This window comes from Bactrocera tryoni, chromosome 1 (genome assembly GCF_016617805.1).
Source record: "Bactrocera tryoni isolate S06 chromosome 1, CSIRO_BtryS06_freeze2, whole genome shotgun sequence".
NCBI classification, from domain to species: domain Eukaryota; kingdom Metazoa; phylum Arthropoda; class Insecta; order Diptera; family Tephritidae; genus Bactrocera; species Bactrocera tryoni.
In genome coordinates this window covers 84,336,226-84,361,368 of record NC_052499.1, presented here as the reverse complement: position 1 = coordinate 84,361,368, position 25,143 = coordinate 84,336,226, and the positions used below count along the sequence as shown (strand labels likewise).

General features: G+C 34.0%; 1 protein-coding gene across 4 annotated transcripts in view; it reads left to right on the top strand.

Moving 5' to 3' along the window:
• Positions 1–25,143, top strand: part of LOC120766519 (protein held out wings) — a 120,916-nt gene that overhangs the window by 45,583 nt on the left and 50,190 nt on the right. For all 4 annotated transcript variants that reach the window (XR_005704599.1, XM_040092087.1, XM_040092088.1 and 1 more), the window contains one exon: positions 16,796–16,929. Coding sequence is in view for 3 of the 4 variants with exons in the window: in XM_040092087.1 (XP_039948021.1) it covers positions 16,796–16,929 (134 nt within the window). In the remaining variant the exon portion in view is untranslated. The remainder of the gene's footprint in view (positions 1–16,795; positions 16,930–25,143) is intronic.

Sequence of the window (25,143 nt, the reverse complement as noted above, 5' to 3'; positions counted from 1 at the left end):
AAGTTAAACAAACAACTAGATAATACCCAAAAAAATCCTAAATAAAATAAATAAGAAATGGAAACAAAAATTTAAAATATATATATAAAATTAATTAAGAAAAAACACGAGGAATGTGCAAATATTTTAACATTAAAATTAAAAAAAAAAAAATTGAGAAAAATAAACAATGTGTAAACTTTTTAACATCAAACAATTGCAAATATGAAAAAATATAAACTTTAAATGAAATATTAAAAAATTATAATAAAAATTAAAAAACAATTAGATAATAACCCAAAAAATTCATAAAATAATTTAAAAAAATGAATATGATTTAAAAACTTAAAATAAAAATAATTAAAGAAATTAAAAAATACAAATAATTAAAAATGAATATATTTAAAAAAATTAATATAATTAAAAAAACTAAAATAATTTAAAGAAAGTTGAAATATTAAAAAAATTAAAATAATTAAAAAAATTAAAAAAAAATTAAAAAATTAAAATAATTTAAAAACAAATGTAAATATTTTAACATTAAACATTTGCAAATATGAAAAAATTAAAGAAAAAAACATTGAAAAGGCAAAGTAAAGAATGTGTAAAAAAATTGCAGAAATTAAAAAAAAATTAAAAAGATGTAAAATATTATAACAAAAAAATAAAGTTAAACAACAATTAGATATCGACGGAGCAAAATTTTGATTATTTAAAATACAAACAAAAATCGAAATGGCCGGTGCCGACAAAGTTTAGCGACTTATTTCCTATTTTCCAAAATACTAAAACAGGTCCTAAACTATTGCAGTGATTTCTGCCTTCACAGTTGTTAAGGACAAGAAATGTAAAATATTATATAGTTATTACCTAACCCATGAGCTACGGTTGTTAAAGAAATTCAAATTTAACAAACTGGCAGACTTTGAAAAAATATAAAAATTTTATTAAAAATGAGATGATTTTTGGTCCACCAAATTTACATTTTCTATACAATCGAAAAATTAATGATCAGTGTACAGGGAAACTTAAGCAAAATAAGCACAAAAACTTGGTGTGATCGGACAGTTTGTTTTCGAGGTTTAACTGCAGACAATTTGAAATATGTTGTGTTGAGAAAAATTCACTTAAATATAAAATTATGAAGCTGATTGCACTAAGCGGCTACACTTAGAAGGAACTAAAAAAATATTTAAAATAATTATTTGAAATTTTAATATTTTAGTATTAAAATATAGATTACAAAAACAACATCGAAAATTTTTTGTTTTTTTTTCGAATTTTCACGCCAGGTTTCCGCATTAAAAAATTCTTTATATTCTGTATACTAAGAGAATTTTTATAATTTATAGTAAATGCAAGGCAATAAATGCATGCAATGTATGACCAAGACAATAAAATAATATAAAAATGCTTATACAATAACAATAAATATTGAAATATTGTGAAATTTTCATAATTAAGTCAACCAGGAACTCTTGCAGTGCGACTTACGTCCGCACCCACAGCTTCACAAGTAATTCGTATGAATGAATTGCTTCTTGAAATTTTTCAATTTGTTATTGTTTTGCTGTGCTGCTACTTTGTATATTTTACGGCATAAAATTGTTCAAAAGGAAATCGTGATCTAATTCATATTAGTGTGTTCGTGTGTGTGTGTGTGCTTTATGAATAGATTTTATGCAAATTTTAATTAAGCTTTTTGGCAAATAAAATGATTTCTATAGATTCAACAGATGCATACCAGAATGCATACATATTGTGCTATGTGCGCAGAGTTGCTTCGGCGAGTGGGTGAAAATTTTTAACATTTGAGGACTATGTGTTACAATGTATTTATTATGCTGCAACGAGAACGACCCAAATTTGCGCTGCTGCAATGGCAAACGACAAAGGAATTCAGCGCGAAAAAGTAATAATAATGAAAAGCTGAAATATTAAGTGCAAAGTAAGGCGAAACACTCACACAAACACACACACATAATTGTTGTTTATAAATGCAAAAATAAAATGCTATAATTTTATATACATAATATATTTTTAATTTCTCTTGCACATGATTTTCACAAGTGATTTAATTTGCCATTTAACTAAAAGCGAAAATATGTGTAATCTAGCCTCTGATTTATCCGCATACTAGTCGAGCGCATAATTTAGACATTTAGACGCGAGACACTTTCGCGTCGCCGAGCTGCCGTTTGCACCCGCTATCCACCCATCCACTGCCGTGTTTGATGCTGCTTAGTCACGCCTAAAATGAGTTTATTCAATTTGAAATAGAAAATGCTGCACTCAGGTGGTTGAGGGGGTCTATCTTCTATATGATGCCCCTTCTTTCTTCTATATGATGCCCCTTCTTTCTTCTATATGATGCCCCTTCCTTCTTAGTTCTCATCACTTTTTGATGTAATATTCTCGCTTTATTCCTCCAAATCGTTGCCAGCTTCACATGTTAGCATTTGCTTTGAAATCATTTGTAGGTGTTGCGCTCTTAATTGGCTTAGTTGCACATCTTCTCCCCGAAATATGAGTTCATTAAAAATTATTTTGACTTGTCTTCAGCACCAAAAGTTTTAACGCACACATGGAAAACGTAAAATTAGGCGAAATATTCATGTGTGTGCTTTGGAAAATTCCGCATGGCGAAGAGCAGTGTGTTTTGAAAACCGTCGTCTTCAATTATTGCGTGCTAATTTCACTTTTAATTTAAATGACTTCAAAATAATGAAATGTGGAATGCGCCGAGCAGAAAGTGGAGAATATTGAAAATATTTGGAAACCATATGCATTTGTATATAAATTGTATGGCTAGTATATTCTTTAGTTTATTAGAAATAATTTTGCCGTTATTTTTGAAAAATACCTGAAAGATGTTTCCAAATAAATAAATTTTTAGTTGTGAACATCATTTTTCTTTGACACTCCTTAATTAAAAGCATCGAAGTAGCCATTTTCATTCGCAAAGAAAACATTTTATAGTTCTCAACCGGTTTATGAATTATTTCTTTGAAGTATCAGACAATTAAAAGTTTCTATGCTTGCCATAATCCTAATAAATATGTATTTTAAATATTCTTGAATAATTTCATTAACATTGTCTTTTTAGTTAAAAGTTATCTACTGTTGCCATTCATTTTCATTGGCATATAAAATTCGTTTATAGTTCTCAACCGATTTGTGAATTATTTCTTTGAAGTTTCAGACAGTTAAATGTTCCTAGGGTTGACAAAATTCTAATAAATATTTATTTTACATATTTTTGAATATTTTTATTAACATTTTATTTTTTAAATACAAATTATCGAGGGTTGCCATTAATTTTCATTGACATAGACAACTCGTTTATACTTCTCAACCGTTTAATGAACTATTTATTTCAAATATCTAATATTTAAAAGTTATCTACTGTTGCCATTCATTTTCATTGGCATAGAAAAGTCGTTAATGCTTCTCAACCGACTTATGAATTATTTATTTGAAGTATCAGAGAGTTAAAAGTTTCTAGGGGTGCCATAACACCAGTGAATATATATTTTAAATGTTTTTCACTAATTTTACTGTCATTGATATAAACTTTTTCCATTAAGCTAATTATTTTGAGCATTAGATATACATACTTCTCAGCAAATCAGGTGCTTGGAAAAGCATTTGGTATAAAGTTAAACTGCTTCAAGCCAGCAAATATACATTTGTATCTGTCGCTTGTGCTCATTCATATTCGGAGCTGCGTAACATAAAATACGAAGTAAAGAAATACACCCATATCCCCATCAAAGCTCATTTTTATTAGACTTATGCATTGTGGACTTCAAAGCATTTACCAAATAAGCAACATTTGTTTAACGAATATTTATTGCTCTATGAAATACAAACGTAAATTATTTGAAATTGCAATTATTGTAAAAATATTGCAAATATATCATGCATTTATGACACATTTACAATTTTGCATACATACTTATGCGCGTATTTATAGCATCCCACAGATGGCGTTATGCGCTGCTGTTCATTTTTCTTACGCACGCAATACAATGTGTGGCACATGCGGCCGCACACACTCCCAAAATTATCAATTTAATGTTATATACATAATTATTTGCATATATGAACATATATATGCATAATATTTATAATAAGGAAATGTGTGCACTTTTGGCGCGTGAGTACGTGCTAAGAATACAAGTATTTCTAATCCTTTGCGCAATTCCTGCACTGAAAGCACTACAAAGCCACGTACCTGCATGTCATTCAATCAGCGCGGTTATACATACCTACCTATTCCGTCAGATGTGCCAATTCATAATTTTCATAAAAATTTGAAATAAAAACTGATCGTTTCAATACATCCGTCAATCAACAAATATTGAAAAATGCGCCAGCGCCAAATGCCGACAGACTTACTCATTCAGGCGCATCTTTGCTTTTTTATACGTACGTACAAGCGTCATTGACATACATACACGTGTATTTCTCATTGATTTATAAATATTCCGAAATATTCTAATTCGCAAATTGATATTTAACAGCACTTCGCTATCTAACACAAGGTGCTGAAAATATTTCCGCTGAGGTTTAAGAAAATATTGATGAATTTTAAGTGTTTGCGCAGAAATATTAAAAAAAAATTATTTACCTACATATCTCTAGCTAACTATATTTGTAAAGGGTCATCCATTTCGAGGATGCCATTCATTTTCAAAATATCTCTACTTGGATTACCCGTTACGATATACTATATGCTGTACTCAGATCAGCGCAGCTTCGTTTCATTTATGGTTTATATTCACTAGCTAGTCAATAAAAATCGTTTTTTGTTTCTTTATTTTAAGAAGCATTTTATTTAATGATAAATAAAAATAATGTAAATTTACCGAACTTAATGTTTTTTAATAATCAGCGATTTATTCAGCTAAATTTTAAATTTACTTGATTTCTTAGCCGATCTCCAGCAGCACTTCCGAAAAAGGTGTCTGGCGATGAGGCAGATTTTTCTGCTGAAAATTATTTGAAATCCAAAAACACAAATTTTCAATAGATGCATGCAGTTAAGTGGCACACCTAGTGTGACAGCGTAAAAAAAGGCATTTTTTGGGATCACAAAAAAAAAAAAAAAAAAAACTAGTCAATCAATCGTTTTAAAATTTTGAGGGTATATTTATAAATGTTTTAAAAGTAAACTAAACAAGTTTTGAAAGAAAATATTAAATATTTTTGAAACGACAAGCGATCTCCAGCGGCGCCAAAAAACAGGTCCTCCACTGCTGCCCTGATTGCAGCCTTCTCTGTTGATAAAACCTAAAAAAAAAAAATCTCGTTAAACTAAAACATATTGTCTGTACGATGACCCTCGGGCTTATAAAAAAATCAAAAATTGAAATGGCGGCATGTTGAAAAAAAGTTAAATTTCACCCAAAATTATGGTCGTTTTTGGCACGCCAAAATTCGATTTTTGATTAGATCAAAACACTGGAGGGTCATCGTATGGAGAACTATATAGAGAAGATGCAAAAAAAAATTTGAAAGCAATCGGATCATTTGTCTCCGAGTAATCACTGCAGCAAATTCGAAAAATGCTGTTTCGAGAATATATATGAAAAAAAATCATTTTTTTTTTTTGAAAATTTCACACTAGGCGTGCCCCTTAATGAGCGAAGGACTAGTTAAAATTTTTATTTTTGACAAAATTATGAAAAAAGGTAGTTTTTTTGTAAATAAAATTATTAAATTATTTTTTAAAATCTGATTTTTTCGAACATTTAATGACAAATATGTGTGAGAAGGTCGTGTGCAGATTTTAAGCACATAGGTTCAGCCGGAGAAATGTTTCTCACAGACGACACTCAAAACCGCGTTTGCATTTTCGAGATTAAAATTCTTTCAAATACGCCCATATCCCCGAAACTATTTGCGTGACAACTTTTCTGAGAATATTCTCAAGTATACATATGAACATTCGGTATACATATAGTATATGAAAATAATATCGGTTTTTGTACTTCACAAGTGGAGATACCCAACTTCCTTAAAAAATATTTTGCGCTCAAAATACTTTGAAACCCAATGTTTTTTAAAAAATGTCGAACTTTTAGGTTAAGTTCGGTTGTAGGTGCAAAGTTTTATATTCTACAAAACCAGTTGTGGATTAAAAAAAAAGTTATACTTACCGCTACAAAACACTCTTATAAATAAAACATTATAATATATAGGAAATTAAAAAAGAAACAAAATAAGTAAAATAAAAATATATCGTAAAATTAGGAAAGAAAAAAATTAGGTAAACATATGAATATCTAAAAAAAAGAAAATAAAATATAAAATAAAGTTAAAATAAAATAAAAATAAAAGTTAAAATAAAATAAAATAAATTATAATTAAAATGGAATAAAATAAAATAAAAAAAAAATTAAATTAAAAAAAAAAATTAAAATAAAATAAAAAAAAAGTTAAAATAAAATTAAAAAAATAGAATAAAAATATATCGGAACGATAGAAAAGTAAAAAATTAGAAAATGTAACACAATAAAAAGACACAATAAAAAAAAATAATATAAAAAAATATATATCAAACAAAATAATTTAAAAATAAAAATAGAATTAAGTAGGGTTAATTAATGTAAAACAATGTCAATATTTATGATTTTTTATGAAATATTTAGAATAAATTTTTAAAATCCAAAGATACACTTTAACATTTGAAATATTAAAAAATAAGGCATTGGCAGCAGGGCTCTTTGAAAAAAGTTGAATTGCGGTAACTCTCATAACTCGTTGCGGGATCATCTGGAATCAAAAAAAATCAGAATTATATCCTAATCGATTGGTTCATTGGTTTTGAAATTTGAAATTTTTCACTTTTTGGGAACATTTTTGCGACCGGTTAGTTAATAATACTAAAATGAAATGAAATGAAATGAAATGTAAAATGAAAAATATCAACAAATTTGAAAAAAGCCGCCGCCGTCGTATACCTCGTAAATAATGTATAGAAGTAGTGTTAAAATTTTTAAAATGATGGTGCGGTAGTTTGACTTCTGGGGGGCGCCGCTTCGGACTGATGTAAACCGTTGATAAGACAGATATAAAAATGCTGCTAACTTTTACAATTATGCTCCAATCGACACAACATTCTTAAATTCAAAACAACGTATCATCGAAAAAATCGAAATTAAGTTTTTATTGCTTACGATTCACTACATCGTACTATATATATCCAATATATAACCATTTCATAACCAAAACTCAAATTTTGTTTCAATATGAGGGGTTTCTATTATAACGTTTTTCCTTCGCCTGTAAACTTATGAAAAGTGATGTTATGTTATTTTGCATTTTAGGTGACGACATGCAAAAATCGCGAAAAACTAGAAACGCTACTCCCCCCCAAGCTAAATCATATATGTATATTAAAGAATGAAAAAAAGGTATAAAAATAAAAAAAAAACTATACAAGTAAAATCTTAAATAATATATACAAATGTAGACTACTATTATAATAATTATTATATTTCAAAGCAAACTGAAAATGGAAATAAAAAAGCACAATTCTTCAATTCATTCAACATTTACTGTCAATGCTGTAATCCATTCAAATATTCATTTTCATATGCATACATACATATGTATGTATGTATCCATGTAAGTATGTACATTGTACATATGTATATATAGAAATGTGTAAAAATAAGAGTTTACAACCTACGTTGGATACTAAAATAGGCAAATACAAATTTCATTTCGTTGTTGCACGAAATTAATTCAAATGCCTACGTCTTTATTCAAATGCACGTACACATGTGCCACACATACACGCAACAGTACATAATAGTACATTGTTATATACACACACTACTTCATGTACATTGCTGTACATATAAGTATCTGTATTTAGTGAAAATCACATAGCCGGGGACATGCCTCTTAAAAGCGAAGCTCCATGAAAGGCGCACCGACCACGCATTTCTGTGTGTTTTCTTTGTAGGCTCAGCAGTTAAAATGAATACACACACACATACATACATAAAAATGTACATGTGTGCGGGGTTTGAGCCAACGCTTGGTGCCCAAATCGGGATATGACAGCGACAGCCAAATAGGGCGAAACAGCCTTCAAATGGCATACATATTGGCGTATCGGCTACAAGCGGCGACGCGGCGCGGCACACATGGAGCGTTTGAAAAGCGAAAAACAACGGCGAGCAGCCTGCTGAGTGTGAGCGAGCTGGTTTGGTTAGGCAGGCGACATTGGTCAATAAAAAGTAATAAAAATCGCAACAGAAGCCGCACTTGACTGCGGTGCAACAAAGCGATGGCTCTGCAAAGCAGGAGATAAGTAACAGCAAGCGTCAATTTTTTTTGTTTGGCCTACGCAAGACACTAAAGAGGGGGAAAAATAATGTTAAATTTTCCTGAAATAATAAACCATTTAAATGGCAAGTGAGCGCATGCGCAAATCAGCTTCTCGGCAGCTGTTGTCACTTATGCATAACTGCGCCTGCCGTACGCGGCACGTGCCCATAAACCCACAGTAGCTGCCGTTGCCATTCACTGTCACGTTTCGCAAATAAAAAAAATTATTAAAATTTTATTTTGTTTTTGAATGCGACAAAAATATTTTAATTAGTAATATTCCATCACCAGCATTCATCATTAGCATTAATTAATTGATATCTTACTCACTACTTAATCTTTTTTTACTTTTGCTATTTTATGGCAAAAAAGCGCTGCATTCAATTTGCTATTGTTGTTGTTGTTGGCCGGTTAGTCATTCATAAAATTAATACTATTTCGTGTTATTTATCGGTCTATTATAACTGCCAGCCATTGTTGCCACCGCCCGACGAGCACAAAGCAAAGTGCTGTGTTCACGCCCACAACAAAAACAGCAACTTGTACACAAACACACACACACACATACAGTGGGTTCGTCAGAACGCCCACGGACCGAATTACCATATTAAGTCGTAAGTTAACCAGTTAAGTGTTTGCTGTTTGTTGTTGGCGCATGACTTAAGCAACGCTTTTAGCCGCTAGCTGTTAGCCCATATGCCGAGTTAGCCGCGTTAGCTGAGTTAGCCGGTGCTGACTCGTTTCAGCTGCGCTTGCCCTTAAATGGTCTGCAACAAGTTCATAATCTCTCTTATTCATAATTTATTTTTCAATGAAACGGCGACGCCGCCAGTTGCTCCACTCAACCCATAACTAGTTCGCTTTTGTGTATCTGTTTGAGTGTGTGTGTTAATGTATTTATTTGTCGCGTCGTTACATTTTAATTACGCTGCGCTAAACGCTGAAAGCTCGAAAACTAGTCAATGCACGAGATAGCGAGTGCACAGGTAGCTAAGCTGAAAGCTGCAAAAACAACAATAACAACATGCATATACATATGCATATTAAAATGTGTATATTGCAAGCGTTGCACTAGTAAATGCCAACAGTAGTTGCCAATAGTCAACAGCTAGCAGACAAACACACATTTGTTGTTGTTGTTGACATTTAAAAATACCCCTGTTGACTCAACATGCACCTACCTCATCATGCGCCCAGCTCATTCGCACACACACATCGACACTCGCTCACTTTTGCCTTCATTCGTTCAGTCCATCAATATTCTCACCTCAGTGCGCTAAATCTGTCGCTTTTAATGTCGCGCTAACTGTAGCCTGTAAGCGTGTAAAGCATACATTTGATTTGTGCTTAGCACAGTTCGTTAGTCACATTGTCTTCGGCGCGGAAGAGCCGCAGAGGACGGCGCGACATCTTTAGTTGCGATCAGCATAAAACGACACACACACAGGAATACATATGTATGTATATACATGTGTATATATTTACTCATATATATAAATATATACTATATTGCCTTAAAACACAAACTGTTAGCGCCAAATCACACCGAAAATTATGCGAAATGTTAACTCATTCATTATATTGTTTTTGTTGCATTTGTAATTTCTACTACGCTGACGTTGATACTGATCACCGCTGACAGTTGTTGTGATTGCAGTTGACACATTTCTGATGGCCGATGAAACGTTTGCATTTTGCAGATAAATATGTTTGATTCGTTGACAGTTTGGAACTTTTGTCAGCATTAGTTATGTATTTATGCAGAACACAACACACAAACACATATAAAATGTCATTGCCACAAATGTACAAATATGCGCGTGTGCGTAGAGCTTCTGCCGGCCGTGCGCTGAGTAGTCACAAACTCTTCGGCGCAAATCTACGCGGAGTATCAGGTGTCAAGCTAATTCGCTTGAGCATTTCCTTACCAAGCGTTGGCGAACAGTGACTACATACAGTGTCTTAGCAAATGTGGGTCAGCAATACTAGGCAGCGATTGTCATTAGCAGGGGAAGCAAGTGGTTGCTGTGCTTAGGAAGCAGCAGTTAATATAGAGCTGCGGCGATTTTTGTGTATTTAGCAAGAAAATATTGAATTATGAAATATCGAATTTGTGAGTGGACAATTTTAAAAGCAAAAAAAAAAAATTTTTTTTGCAGATATTTTTGATAATTTCAATAAAATTTTAATAATAATTGCTAGAGTTATAGTAAAATATTTACCTGAAATTACATCTAAGAAATTTATAGCGCTTTTATCTATTAACTATTATCATGCCACATACTAAAAAAAATATTCCCTGGGTTTCATTAAGGGGTTTTATGTGAAAAGGGAGCTAACGTTCGAAAACTAGTTTTCTGGGAAACAGCTGTTAAAAATAAACAACTCGCTTCGTCCATCCGAATCAACTAAAAAGTGAAAATTGATTTTTTTACACCTAAGCCCCTTTCCGTAGACCAGGTCACATATACCTTTTTTAATTTCAAAAAATCGAACATTTTTTATTGCTTTATCTTAAAGAACAACTCCTTGAGAACATTTTCTCAAATTTTCATAGAGATTCGCGCAGTAGTAAAAAAGTTACAGCACTTCTAACCGTGCGCCTCGTCGCGGCCCCAAACCCGAGTGGCCAGCGCCACGTGCGAATATCTCGAAATGGTGTTTTTTGAAAAATGACTTTGCGCTGACATGGACTGGCGGAAAACTACTTAACCGGTTTTCTCCAAATTTTTTTTTTAAATGTTCGTAATGAAATTTTTCTGTGCTTGAACGATCGACTTTTTACTCACAAACTTTTTTTTCGGCGAAATGAATTTATTAGTGAAATTTCTAGTGACCAAAAAGTTCATTTTTTGCATAAAACGTTCCCGTGTGCACAAAAAAAAAAAAAACAAAATCATAAAAACGATCGTTCAAGCACAAGGAATTACACTAAACTAATGAAATTTGTTTACTTTCATGGTTTCAGTTGACTTTTTCGACCTGTGGAATTGTCACCGCAAGGCTCTGCCAAAAAAAGGCCTCTAAGGGAAACAGCCACCCCTTAAAAACTTTTTGATATTTTTCCACAAAATTTCGCACAAATATTGTTAATAAAGTGTACTATCAAAAAATAAAAACATTCGTGTAATGTAATAATTACTACATACCTAAAAAAATCCAAACTTTCCTTTTTTTCTTCGACAAAGAAGGTATATAACCCCTTAATTGGTTACATAGGTTTCCTCGGGTAAAGACAACCTTTTTTTTCAAAATTTTTTTTCTCATATAAAAACTGAAGTATTTTAGTAGAATTTTTTTATTGCTACAAACATACACTATTGAAAAGGAAATTCAAAAATTTTTGGAAAATAATATTTTAAACTCGGCCATGCGACGTCTTTTTCGGTGAACCCTCGGAAAAAAGATGCGCCCGCGTTGGCAGAATAACTCCTTACAGGATCATCTAAAGTGAAAAAATACATGTTTTAGCTAAAACTCCTTAACTTAGAATTGAGACGAAGCAGTAAAAACTGAAAATTGGATTTGTGGCACCCTTTTTTACAAAAAAAAAAAATTAAAATTTCAGTGGAAATTTCGCAACATTTTTTTTTTTGCAAATACTTATAATTAAAAAAATACTTCGTCCAAGTCTTTAAGGATTGTATCTCAAAGACCTGTGTAAAATTCCATGAAAATCGGTTGAGTAGTTCTCGAAAAATCTTGCCAACCGATTACAAAAACACAGTTTCGAGAAAAACGCCTCGAAAGACGGCGCACTTAGCCTAGTTAGCATCGAGCGCATAAGTTCTCAAAGCTGTATCTCCGTAACTATTACTCGGATCAACTTGAAAATTTAGGACAATATTCTAGAGGTGTTGTAAAATTTAATAGAACAATAAAAAACATCGATTTTCTGAAATCCTTACACCCATGTAACGCCTTAATACAATAGTGTCAATGCTTAACCCATTTTACTTATACTTTTTTATAAGTCTCGAGTTTGGTCGCGTTTTCCGAAGCGTATTTTTCAGTTTCGGAAACCGAAAAAAGTCACAGGGAGTCAAATCTTATGACTACAGGGTATGAGTAATGGTGTTCCTTTTGTTTTTGGCTAAAAAGTCATTCACAATCATGTGAAAAATCCATTAATAAATACTCCGAATATGAAGCATATCGGACTATATATACGGTGGTTTTTCATAATAACTTGACTTGCGCGCATTCTAAGAGGTTTAAACTTTACATTAAGACTCTCTGAATCACCATAAAACCTGCTTAAAATATCTGCCTTCACAACCTTTCTAGGCCTTTCCAACATCTGGTGAATAATTACTTTCGAAGCAGTGGAATTATTTCAAAAAATTTAAATTCGTGTTCATGTTTACATACATTTTCATAAATATTAAAGACATTCAAGCCATTTGAAATGACAGTAAAATATTATTTCTAATTAAATCAGGCATTAATAGTAAATACTCAATAAAATATAAATTAGCAACTCTGCATTTAACATCTGGAGATTATACAAAAAGGTCACAAAAGCTATACAGATGAGCCTCATCCACACTATAGTATTCCGCATTAATCGCAGTCGGGCAGCACGTGGACAAAATATTCACCACTTTTACTAATCTGCAAATGTGATTAGCAATTTATGACAGCAGCGAGTGTTTAGCATTTGCATGCACTCATCCGTTTAGCAGAAATTCTATATTTATTTATGTCATCTCCACCACCGCTGATGATGCAATGCCACTGGGCGAGCGCGGGGTGGGCAGGTGGGCGCGGTGTTCGTCCATGACAGCCAGCCGGTGCGCTATGGACTGAAATTCGCGCGATATAAGCGGTGGATCGTGCACACGCACACACACACATGCAAACATTTTACGGCAGCGCAAGTGTGATAATCAATTGTAATAATCAATAAACTGCTGGAATTGCAGCAATATTTCGCAGCCACATTTACATTCGACTAAATAGGCAATCAACCTGCTGACTGACTGGAGCGCGCGGTGCGCTGTGTCACCGTGCGCTTATTTACATACTAACAATTGCATTAGTATTTTCCAATATGCTTACATGTATGTGTGTGTGTGGTTTGACAAATGTTGCAAATTAGTTGAGGAACTCCATTATGTTGCATTAAAAAACATTTTTTCACAAATAAATTGTATTGAAAATAGATAAGCATTAAAACGCGAAATTAGCAGGAAAAGTTGTAGTTGCTTCTAAAATAAAAAAAAACAGCAAATCGCCGTTGTTTGCTCATAGGCTTTTTAAAGTTTAATAGTTTCAGTTATAAACTTTTTATAAAGCAGCAGTTGCTACTTCTGTAAGCCATATATTGACTGGGAGGCCTCTGGATTCTTCTTGCATGAAATCATTTCGTTTCTACAGAATTTTAATGCACATTTTGTGTTATTCACTTTTAGCGCGGCTGTGATCAATTAAATATACTTAATTGCTGCTTAGTTTTACAGCGATTTTTTAGTAACTGAAAGCAGCAATTGATATTAACTAAGTTCTCTATATGTGTGTATATATCGTCACCTAAAATGCAAAATAACGTAAGATCACTTTTCCTAAGTTTATAGGCGCAAAAAACGTTATAATAGAAAATTGATTCAAAGTTAGAGTTTTGGTTATATTGTGGATATGGGAAGCTTAAAAGTTTATGATACATATAAGTAATATGTATGATGTCAATGTCGATTTTGTTGAATTCTGTTAAGGTTACGTTGAACAGTAAATCAGCTTCAAAATAATCCAAACAGCATATTTCATGAATGAAAGTCAGCTGTTTATTGATTTTAAGAGGCTCACATGTTTGACAGCGATTTTTGGAAACTAAAAAATTCACAAAATGGCGGCGCTTCAAATAAAGTTTAATTATAAAAATAAATTTGGCCGTTTTCGGCTTGCCAAAATCGATTTTTGACCAGATGTATGGATATGATATAGAGAGCATTCAGAAAAAAGTTATCGGGTAATTTGTTTTCGTGTCATCTTCTTTTCCTTTATTGGCCTAGAGATTCCAAGCACAGCCAGATCCTTTTTTGCCTGTTCTTTCCAACGGAGTGGAAGTCTTCCTCTGTTTCTCCCCGGCGGGTACTGCTTCGAATGTTCTCAGAACTGGAGTGTTCTCATTCATTCGGACAACATGACGTCACAGCGTAGCCGCTTCGTGTAATCACTTACGCTTATAGTTGAACTGATGGATCCGATTGTACTGAGTGGTACACTTTAGAAAGCTGTATGTTAACTAAAACTATTTGCGATATCGTTTTAAAATTTCAGCATGTTTTTTAAAGCGAGAACCTATAGAAATATGGATAAAATAATATAATTATTGCATAAAAAAGAAAAATTAAATAATATTTATATATTTATATGTGTACATAGTTAAAAAATATGTCACAAATTGAATATTAAAATTAAAAAAAAGAAAAGAAAAAGAAATTAAAAACATTAGCAATTAGCTTTAAATAAATATATAAAATAAAATAAAAAATATCAAAAAAATAAAAAAAAAGAAAAAAATAAAAAAAAAAAAAAAAAAAAAAAAAAAAAAAAAAAAAAAAAAAAAAAAAAAATAAAAAAATTAAAAAAAAAAAATTAAAAAAAGAGGAATAAAAATAAAAAAATAAAAATAAAAAAATAAAAACGAATAAAAAATAAAATAAGATAATGTATAAAAAATAAAAACGAAAAAATGTAAGAAAAAAAAAATATATCAATTAAGAGTAAAAGTAAAACAAATATCGGCAAAAAAAGCAGAAATAAAAAAAATAAATCAAATAAAAAAAATATTTTAAAAGTAAAAATTAAAAAAAAAAATAAAAACGAACCACGCCCACTTTTAACATTTTTTTTGCTCACAGTTACCCCTTGCTACTGCAATCCCCTGTACCAAATTAGAGTTGTATACATGTCTGAATGTTGTGCTTAGTTATGGTGCTTCATACGTTTTCGGTTAGTGACGTTTTGTGGGCGGGCCAGTGGTCCGATTATGCTAATCAACGAACTCGTTCTTTTGCCAAGCAAGCGCGTACCAGGTTTCACAAAGGCACATCAAATTTTATTTAAGTTACAGAGAGACAGACACCCGGACTTCGATTCGTCTAGTCATCCCGATCATTTACATATATAAATACATATGTATATACCTCTATATCTATTTCGCTTCGTTTTAGATGATACATACAACCGTTAGGCGAACAAAATTATTATGCTCTGTTGCAACATGTTGCAAGAGTATAAAAATGAAATAAAATAAATTAAATTGTGATGAAAAATTATGTAACATGAGCATAATAATTCAACTACAGTCCCATCAACAATGTCGACCGACTTAATTTAACCCGTTAACCTTTAGTATAAGCGGACATATGCTACTGATTATTGCTAACAAGAACAACAATTACATACTTAGCAAACGCAATCATTTGAGGTGTATAATCGCCGAGCGTTTAAATGGCGAGCTTCGCTTGTGATTCGCGTGTGAAATATGGCTAAGCGTTTAAAATACAGTTTAGCAGCATTCAAATGATTATTTATAGTCGGTGCTAATTGCTGTGAGCTGCAGTAGCATCGATCAACAAGGCCTGATATATGCATGCTACACGCTGCACCGCACTTGTGTGAGTGTGTGCGTGTGTGTGTGAGCGCTTATATAGATATCTCAAAGTTTATGAGCAGTTATGAGTTTTAAGCGCCCATTGCAACAATGAAGTGGCCACAGCCGAGGCACAGCCAAGCCACGCCGTTCGCACGGATTTCGGCAGAATGCGGCAAGCAGCGGTGGTTAAGTCGTTAAAATCGTCTTACTTGACTCTACCATGCTCGTTGGCGGCAGCCGCGCACTTGGCCAAGTGTAATGTGATACTGCAAGGCAACGCGCTTGCCAATTGCAGTCGTCGGTCAGTCAATCACGTTTTTGGCTAGTTGGCTGATTATTCGTCGACTTTTGGCCATAACTCGAGGCAAATTAATGCCGCCTTATGTTCGAAACGTGGCGGAAATATTAAATGGGAAATATGCAGAAAATGGAAAAATAAGTGAAAACCATAAAAACTTTGAGTACACATAAAATATTTATGAATCTATGGATATATGTGTGCTTGCGCGCCTCTGTAGTGGTTTATTGACACACACGCACACATAAGTCACATGCGTGTGGCCAAATATTGAATAGGCATTTGCGGGCGAATTGTGTGCGAAATTAATTCGATATGGCTGCGTGTCAAGAGTTCACAAATCTATTCGATTTGATAATTCAATTAAACGCAATATGGCTTCCGTCACTCCACGCACACGCACACATGTACACAAACATATGTATATGTATGTGCATATGTGGGTTCATATTTATTATTTCTATTTATGTTATCTGATTGGTTTGGTTTTTTACAGCAAATTAAGTGCTTCTATCTTTCATTTTCGAAATATTTTCCAATTTTTTAATTTTACATATTTTTGTTTTTTGCAGAAATTGCGCGAGTACGTGCCTCACTATTTCAAATAAATGGCGTCAAGAAGGAACCACTCACGCTGCCAGAGCCCGAGGGCACCCCTGTACAGTTAAATGAGAAAGTATACGTGCCAGTTCGAGAACATCCAGATGTAAGTCGCTTCAATACATAACAAAAATATATTGCGAATTTAAAAACTACTTTAAAAAATTATAATGAATTTAAACTTTAAGATCATCTTGGTCTTGAATCCACGGAGTCGAGCAATTTTTTACATGTTCCACTTCACCAAAGTTTTTTTTTTTTGATATCTACCATGGACACTGAGCTCTTTCGCTTAATTGATTGAGAAAAAAACTTGTTTATACCCTTGGTTAGGTTAGATGGCTGATCTAGAGAGATGTCACGTTGTAAAGCCATAGAAAAGAACTCTTGTGTTCGAACTTTTAAATTAGCAAAACGCTTGGTAGCCAATACAAATTTGCAAAGCCGTTTAATTTCCATTCTCAACAGTTCGATGGGATGTCTGAAGGTATGCGTTCCCAAGTGTTTAAGTCTTGCCCTCTCAAACGCGGCACAGTCAAGAAGGTAGTGTTGAGTTATTTCCACTTCATCTTCTTCCATACAGCTTCTACAGTTGGCGTCTGGTTAGATTTCCAGCCTTACAGCATAGACGGCAATAGGGCGATGGCCTGTTAAAAGATCCCCAAAAAGGGAGACGCTAGCTTTACTGCCGACAAAAATATCAGATCTCTTGCGATCGATTTTGGGCCGAAAGGCTTTTGCAACAGCGCATGTACCGATGGTACTCCAGGCTGACCAAGCTCTCGCGAAGCCCAGCTATCTAGTAATAGAACACAAGAGGTTACGGGAGCGCCGACCCGCTCCCATTCTACATATCCAATTCTAGGGTGTCTTTTATTACATACTAAACAAATGATCCTCAAGAAGAATAGAGTCGATATAACCATGTCTCTCCGTTCGTCTGTCCTTCATATACATGAACTAGTCCCGCAGTTTTTGAGATGTAGATCTGAAATTTTGCGCGATTTGTTTTGCCAATAAGCAGCTTTTTTGTCGGAATTGTCGATATCGGACTATTGTAGCATACAGCTGTCGTACAAACTGACCGATCAAAATCTAAACAATGATTTTTGTATTGTCTTTGCACCTTTGTTGGGTATTTTAGCTTCGGTTCAGCGAAAGTTAATGTTTTTTCTTGTTTTTCTATGAGGTAGTGTCCTTGTTATTGAAGCGGCAGAGAACCATCCTCAAATAACTTCGAGGATTGGTGCCGAGTGGACAGTACTTAGATCCGACTTTCGTGGAAGCAAAGGTAGTGTCGTCGTGAACTTCGCTTCTTCGAAGTTGTTGTTGTTGTTGAAATGTCTGCCAAATTGACAGTCCTTGACCGGATAAAAAATCCGGGTCCGTTTCGGTTACGTAGACCCGACTGTAGTGGGAACGAAGTCGTAAACTTCGCTTCTTCCTTATTCATCCTTATCTCTGAGTTTTAGTTCTCAGAAACTCAATAACAACAGGGTTTATAAGTAGAACTCAGTTCGCTACACTCTACTCTCTCTACACATTAAATTGTTAACATTTACGAAATTCAAAAATATCCCATCGACTTATTCGTCTCAACTTTCAGCGAGTTATGGTGCTCAATTCTCAAAGATCGATCTCAAATCGAATTGCTTGAATTTTGTGGTGAAACAGTTTTTATGCTCGAATATGTTGTTCTCTCTGCAAAATCAAACCTAACCTCAAACAACTATAGCTGTTTGCAAAACCCCTATATGAAGTTTCTCAACCGCACAGGTAATAACTGTAAATTCGCTTGTAGATAAAATTAAAGCTGACTAATAGAATGATTAATTACTAATTAACGCAATTGTTGTGGAGTTAAGGCGCAAAGCGAGAAGACGAAGCATGCAACAACAACAAAAATACATATAATCTATTTAAAGCGTTAACTACACATTTTTCTAACAAAACACATACACACACACACACATGACAACAAATGCAAATACCGCGTTCAATCTGAATAGGTAGTGAAGCATAAAATCTGAACATTTGTTTTATGAAATGAAACCTGGCAGCTTTAGCATCGGAATCGTTTCCGCTAATTAAAAAGAAGCACCGAGAGAACTATTCACATTTATAGCTAGATAATTGCTCTTGTTGTTGTTGTTAATCTGCCACTAGCGATATACATGGATAGACAGACAGACAGACAGACAACTAGCAGCAATGTTCTGCATCATTCGCTCGCAAACACAAACACACACATACTCATTTTCAATGCTCGTGTAAGCAGCTCTGTTTATTGGCTGGCGCTTGCGTTGTTGTTGCGCCGCCATACGGAGCGCTAGCTGGCTGTCTGCTCGCTGGTCCGTGTGTATTTCTTGCGTTAGTGCGTCGAATGAATTTCTAGTGCACCGGAAATCTATTAGAGGTGCGCCTCGGGTTTGCCGCCTGTCAGCCACCCTCTCGCTCTTCCATCGACACAACTCTTCTGTGTCATGTAGTCGTGTGTGTGTGTATCGCGCTTATGACGTCTTCTATACGTCGGCGGTGGCGCTGGGCGCTGCTGTCGAGTGCCTCTAAGGCACGGCGCCCCATTTCATCAACGTTGGCAGTTATGCAATGCCGCCAGTTGATGGCTGTCTCTTGTGAGTTTTTCAGCAGGGAGTTGGAGCAGCGTTGTGGGGTTAGCCGTAAGGCATGCGGGCGTGTAAACATGGTGAATCGAGAATGTAGAATTCCGTTTCGCTGTGCTTCCAACACATTCGTCTAATGTTAGCGTTTTATGGCATTCCACTTCCTCCACAGCTATTTTTGCTGTCCAGTCGGAGTTTGAGCGAGGAGGGTAGACAAATGTGGCGGGCAAACTCATAAATTTCAATTTGGAAAATCTTCGGATTAACATCTGTTTTGCATAATTTTTGTTGTGTCTTAATGTTATTTCTAAAAATATACTTATTTAAATTTCCAATGTGATAATTAACCTTGTTGTGGTGTTGGGAGGTCACTTCGGCAGCTGCGGAGCTCGTTGCTGCGGGTAAATACTCCACACTCTGTAGTGTTTTAGGCATTCAAATATGCTTAAATATTTGCTTATGTGGTAAAATATATAAGTATATACACTGCAGAATGACCAATATGTTTGTTGTAGCTACTTGATTTTCTGAGGCGTTAACAGCCCTTCGACCGTTTAATAAGATAAAAAGCATAATAACAAACAAAAATAACTCTTACCTTTGTCTGCCAACCTTTTCAACTAAACAGTTGTATTGGTAAGCATTTCATTAGTCTTTAAGGTGATTTCATACTTAAGAGAATTTAAATCTTCGAACCAAACACTTCTCATTCGGTTTTCAATATGAAAATCGCATTGAGCGACTCTTAAGTAACATTACACTTATTGAAAAAACTGTGAGCGTAATAATAATAAAAAATATTAAAATAATAAAAAGTGAAGTATGAAAAATCGATTTGAAAAACACCTTGCAAGATGTTGGAACTGCTTTTAATGAAGTAAAAGTCGAACGATAGTCAATGAATCCGTTAATATTATTATTCAAGGCTCTGATGACGATTTCTAACTCAAAAGTTTCTTCCTCGCTATCCGGCGTGAGATCCTCATTCGCTAATAAATTGCTTGCCTAATCGCAATCCAACACTCTAGGAAAGTCTGGCAGTACCTGAAACTTAACTTGATATTTAAAAGATTAGTTCTTCAAGATTTATTTTGTCGCCTACAAAGTAATCCCCGCCAGGTGTAATAAACTTATGTCAAACACTTTTCCTGTCCTCGAAACACTTTTCTCACACAGCACTTCTTGGAATGGCGTTCAGTTCCTTCAGCGAATTTCGTCTTATCTTTTCGGTCGACTGAAAACGGGTTCCAGGCCGATGATTGTTGACTTCTGTGCATGTTAAACTCATAAAACCATATCTCATCGGTAATTTTAATGTTCTCCATAATTTTGGGATCGGAATTAGCAAGGCCATGCATGTCCAAAGAGACTTTTTACGGTGCTCCTTTAAAAAGCAAATCGGCTTTATCGGGAGCAAGAACGCGCTTCATACCCAAAATTTCCACAAAAATCATTCGAACAAACTCGCGAGAGATGTCGACCTCTATTGACATCTCTCTAACACTTGCCTGACAATTTGGAAGCACCCTATTGCACATTAAAGCTGGTACCAAAATTCAGTTGAGCTTATTTTATGGTTATATAATCCTTTTCCTGCTTAGTCTCTGCATGTGCATAAAACTAGTATATTTTTAGTGCGTTTTTTCTGTTTTCCTTCCATTTCCTATTATATCCATCATTTGATAGTCAAAAATTTAATGTTTTGCTAATAAAAACTAATTAGGCAACCATCTAACTATGAATTGAGTTTAACTATTGCCAAAGACGCATACTGCATTGGCTGCAGAGACTGATCTAGATCGCTTTGAAGCTGATTTATTGCCAAAACGTTCAAAGACATAAATATTTAGCGATATACGAAGTTTTTAAACATGATTTACTTGTATGGAGCTAAATATCAACATTTGCAATTTAAATGAGGCACAAATCTTCGAGACGCTAACACACACACATCTATAGATCATGCTGTCCCTGAACGCATTACGTGTGCATACTCCAATACACTCGCATCTGCATTTTTTGCCTCAATAATAACCGATCTATGCTACTATGGCGGCCGCGCTTGTGGGAGTGATCATATGATCATCACTTCATTCGATATGAGAAATTGTGTCAGCATCATCATCAATCGATTAAGCGCTTTGTGAGACGAGCACAGGGCGTCGGGTGGTACAGCTGCCACCTACAAATCCAAACAAACACGAAACACCTGCTGCGCTTCTTTGTTTCGGTGATTTGTCATTCTAGCGCTTGTTTTTGTTTTGACGATCACTGATCACTTCAAATTGTTTTGATGTTCTTTTTTTTTGATTTTTTTAGTGTGGCTAATCTGCATTTGCTGCATTAATCACCTGTTTTTGACAGCTCACATTTTTATTTCTTTTATGTTTGCGAGTTTAATATTCACACTTTGCAGTTGACATTTTTTTGCGAATTTTTCTGTTTGAAAGTGATCCAAAAATTCATAACTTTGTTCTCTATATGTATCTTAGATACTATATATTCACTTAAAACTCTTAAAGATTGTGCAAATTGTTGGTATATGCCGAGTAACTACTTATTTCAATATGTGCTCTCGGTTTTCTGATTAAAAAATATTTAGTAATATTATGGCAAGTAATAAAATAATATAATAACGTATTACTTTAAATTTACATTTTATTCAAAATTATACTAGGATTGCCTATGCCCATGTTTTCTTTGCAGCCGATTTTACTCTAAATTTGATCCTTTTTACTTTCGTAAAATCTTTTCATATTTTTCCTTCCTGCCTTCAATGCTATAGATTATAAAATTGTATTGCGTAACGGTATAACTGGGTTTAAAACTTGGTAGCCAATTACAATGAACAGCTGATTGATGTAGTTGGGTTGCGAACCATAATATTGATTTGTAAAATACGGCTCCAATGACATTCCAATATCATTTAAAAAATTCGAACAATTTTTCTTTCAAATATATTTTCCGTTTATTTTTTTATATTTTATTCATAATATTTTATATTCCTATATTTTTATATTTTTTATATATAACATTTTACTTTTTTTTCTAAATGCCGTTAATAAAACTTATAAAGTGCCATAACTTAGAACTAAATTAAAATATAAAACTCTAATATGGCCTAGGGGATCGTAGTAGCAGAAAGCACCTGTGGGAAAAAATTTTGAAGAATTAGGCGTGGCCCCACCCTATAGTAAGTTTAATATACGTAGATATCTCCTAAACCACGAAAGCTACAATAACCAAATTATAGTAAAACAAATATCATAGGAACTCCTACCGACTGTTTGGAAATGGATGAAAAATTAATGATCACTTCGCCCACTTCCTTTATAACTGTACTGTTAAAAACTACTAAAAGCGCCATAAATCAATAACTAAACAAGTAAGGAAGGGCTAAGTTCGGGTGTCACCGAACATTTTATACTCTCGCACAATAAAGTGATAATCGAGATTTCATTATACGTCATTTACATATTTTTCAAATACCGTATTTTTGTAAAGTTTTATTCCGCTATCATCATTGGTTCCTAATGTATATACTCGTATTATTCAGAAGAGGCATCAGATGGAATTCAAAATAGCGTTATATTGGAAGAAGGCGTGGTTGTGAACCGATTTCACCCATATTTCGTACATGTTATCAGGGTGTTAAGAAAATATTATATACCGAATTTCATTGAAATCGGTCCAGTAGTTCCTGAGATATGGTTTTTGGTCCATAAGTGGCGAGGCCACGCCCATTTTCAATTTTTAAAAAAGCCTGGGTGCAGCTTCATTCTGCAATTTCTTCCGTAAAATTTAGTGTTTCTGACGTTTTTTGTTAGTCGGTTAACGCACTTTTAGTGATTTTCAACATAACCTTTGTATGGGAGGTGGGCGTGGTTATTATCCGATTTCTTCCATTTTTGAACTGTATATGGAAATGCCTGAAGAAAAACGACTCTGTAGAGTTTGGTTGACATAGCTATAGTAGTTTCCCGAGATATGTACAAAACTTAGTAGGGGCGGGGCCACGCCCACTTTTCCAAAAAAATTACGTCCAAATATGCCCTCCTAATGCGATCCTTTGTGCCAAATTTCACTTTTAATATCTTTATTTATGGCTTAGTTATGACACTTTATAGGTTTTCGGTTTCCCGCCATTTTGTGGGCGTGGCAGTGGCTGATTTTGCCCATCTTCGAACTTAACCTTCTTATGGAGCCAAGGAATACGTGTACCAAGTTTCATCATGATATCTCAATTTTTACTCAAGTTACAGCTTGCACGGACGGACGGACAGACGGACGGACGGACGGACAGACGGACGGACGGACGGACAGACGGACGGACAGACAGACATCCGGATTTTGACTCTACTCGTCACCCTGATCACTTTGGTATATATAACCCTATATCTGACTCTTTTAGTTTTAGGACTTACAAACAACCGTTATGTGAACAAAACTATAATACTCTCCTTAGCAACATTGTTGCGAGAGTATAAAAAAACTACAGAGGCATTAAATTATACCACCGAGGTAGTATAAGAAGGCTTTATGGGAGCCAGAGTCAAAATCGGACGATGGGCGTGTCACCGCCCACTTTTTGGTGAAATCACATAACTCGGGACCCGACCGACCGATTTCGACTAAATTTTGTACACGGCATTCTTTTCATATTCCTATGTCACATTGTAAAAATTGACGAAATCGGACAACAACCACGCCTATTTCCCATACAGCACAATTTTCAATTCGAGATTCAAAAATTGTCTATATCCAATAAAAACTGTTCAAGCCCCTAGGTACCGAATATTTAGACCGCGGTACCTATAGTTGACTTTTGGTCGAGATCAATGTGTGATATATAAAACTGAAATTATGGGATGGTATGTCTGTGTGTCAAAAATCGGTTGAATCTGAGCAATATTTCCTTTGGCCCCCATATACCTAAAATAAAGATATTTGAACTTCCGTGTGATTTACGCCGCATATATCGGCCAATATGTGAGTTATCTTAATAAAATCGAGTGAACGTATTTTGCTTACAACGTTGGATATTCGTGCTTGGAATGGAACAAAATCGGGTGAAAACCTGTCGTAGACCACATATAACTAACAAGCCTTATGTACCTGAAGGCACTTCCCTGGCTTTGATCCGTACTAGTTGCAAGAGTATTGGGTTATACACGAAATTAGCTCTTCCCTACTTGTTTTATGTTCTTTATTTCATTAATTTTTATTTGTGTCGGTTTCAATGAGCAACTTTTATCAGCTAAATTAGAAATCAAGTCACATTCAACGATTTTACATGGAATGTTGCATAATTAAGTGTTTGTAAATAAATTGAAATAAATATTTAAGTAAATGCGAGCAACATTTGCGGTTTGTTGATTTCGCATTTATTTTTTCTCAACGCTCTTTAAAAGCGGGGCTCCAATTACGCGCAGCTGTGCGGGAGTGTCTGACAGTGCAACGATGTGTTTTACGAGAAATGAACTGACAACTCATCTAATCATATTGTATTTAGTGAAAATATATAAAAATATATATTTTTTTTTAATTTTTGTTTTTAAATAAAATTTTTCTAAGCTGTTGAGTCATTTTGTTCAGCGTTTGCTCTTAATTCTTGTACCAATAATTCTCAAATCAATGTCTGTATCTATTTTTTGTTTATTTTTGAGCTTATAGATTCATTATACTTTCCGCTACTAAAA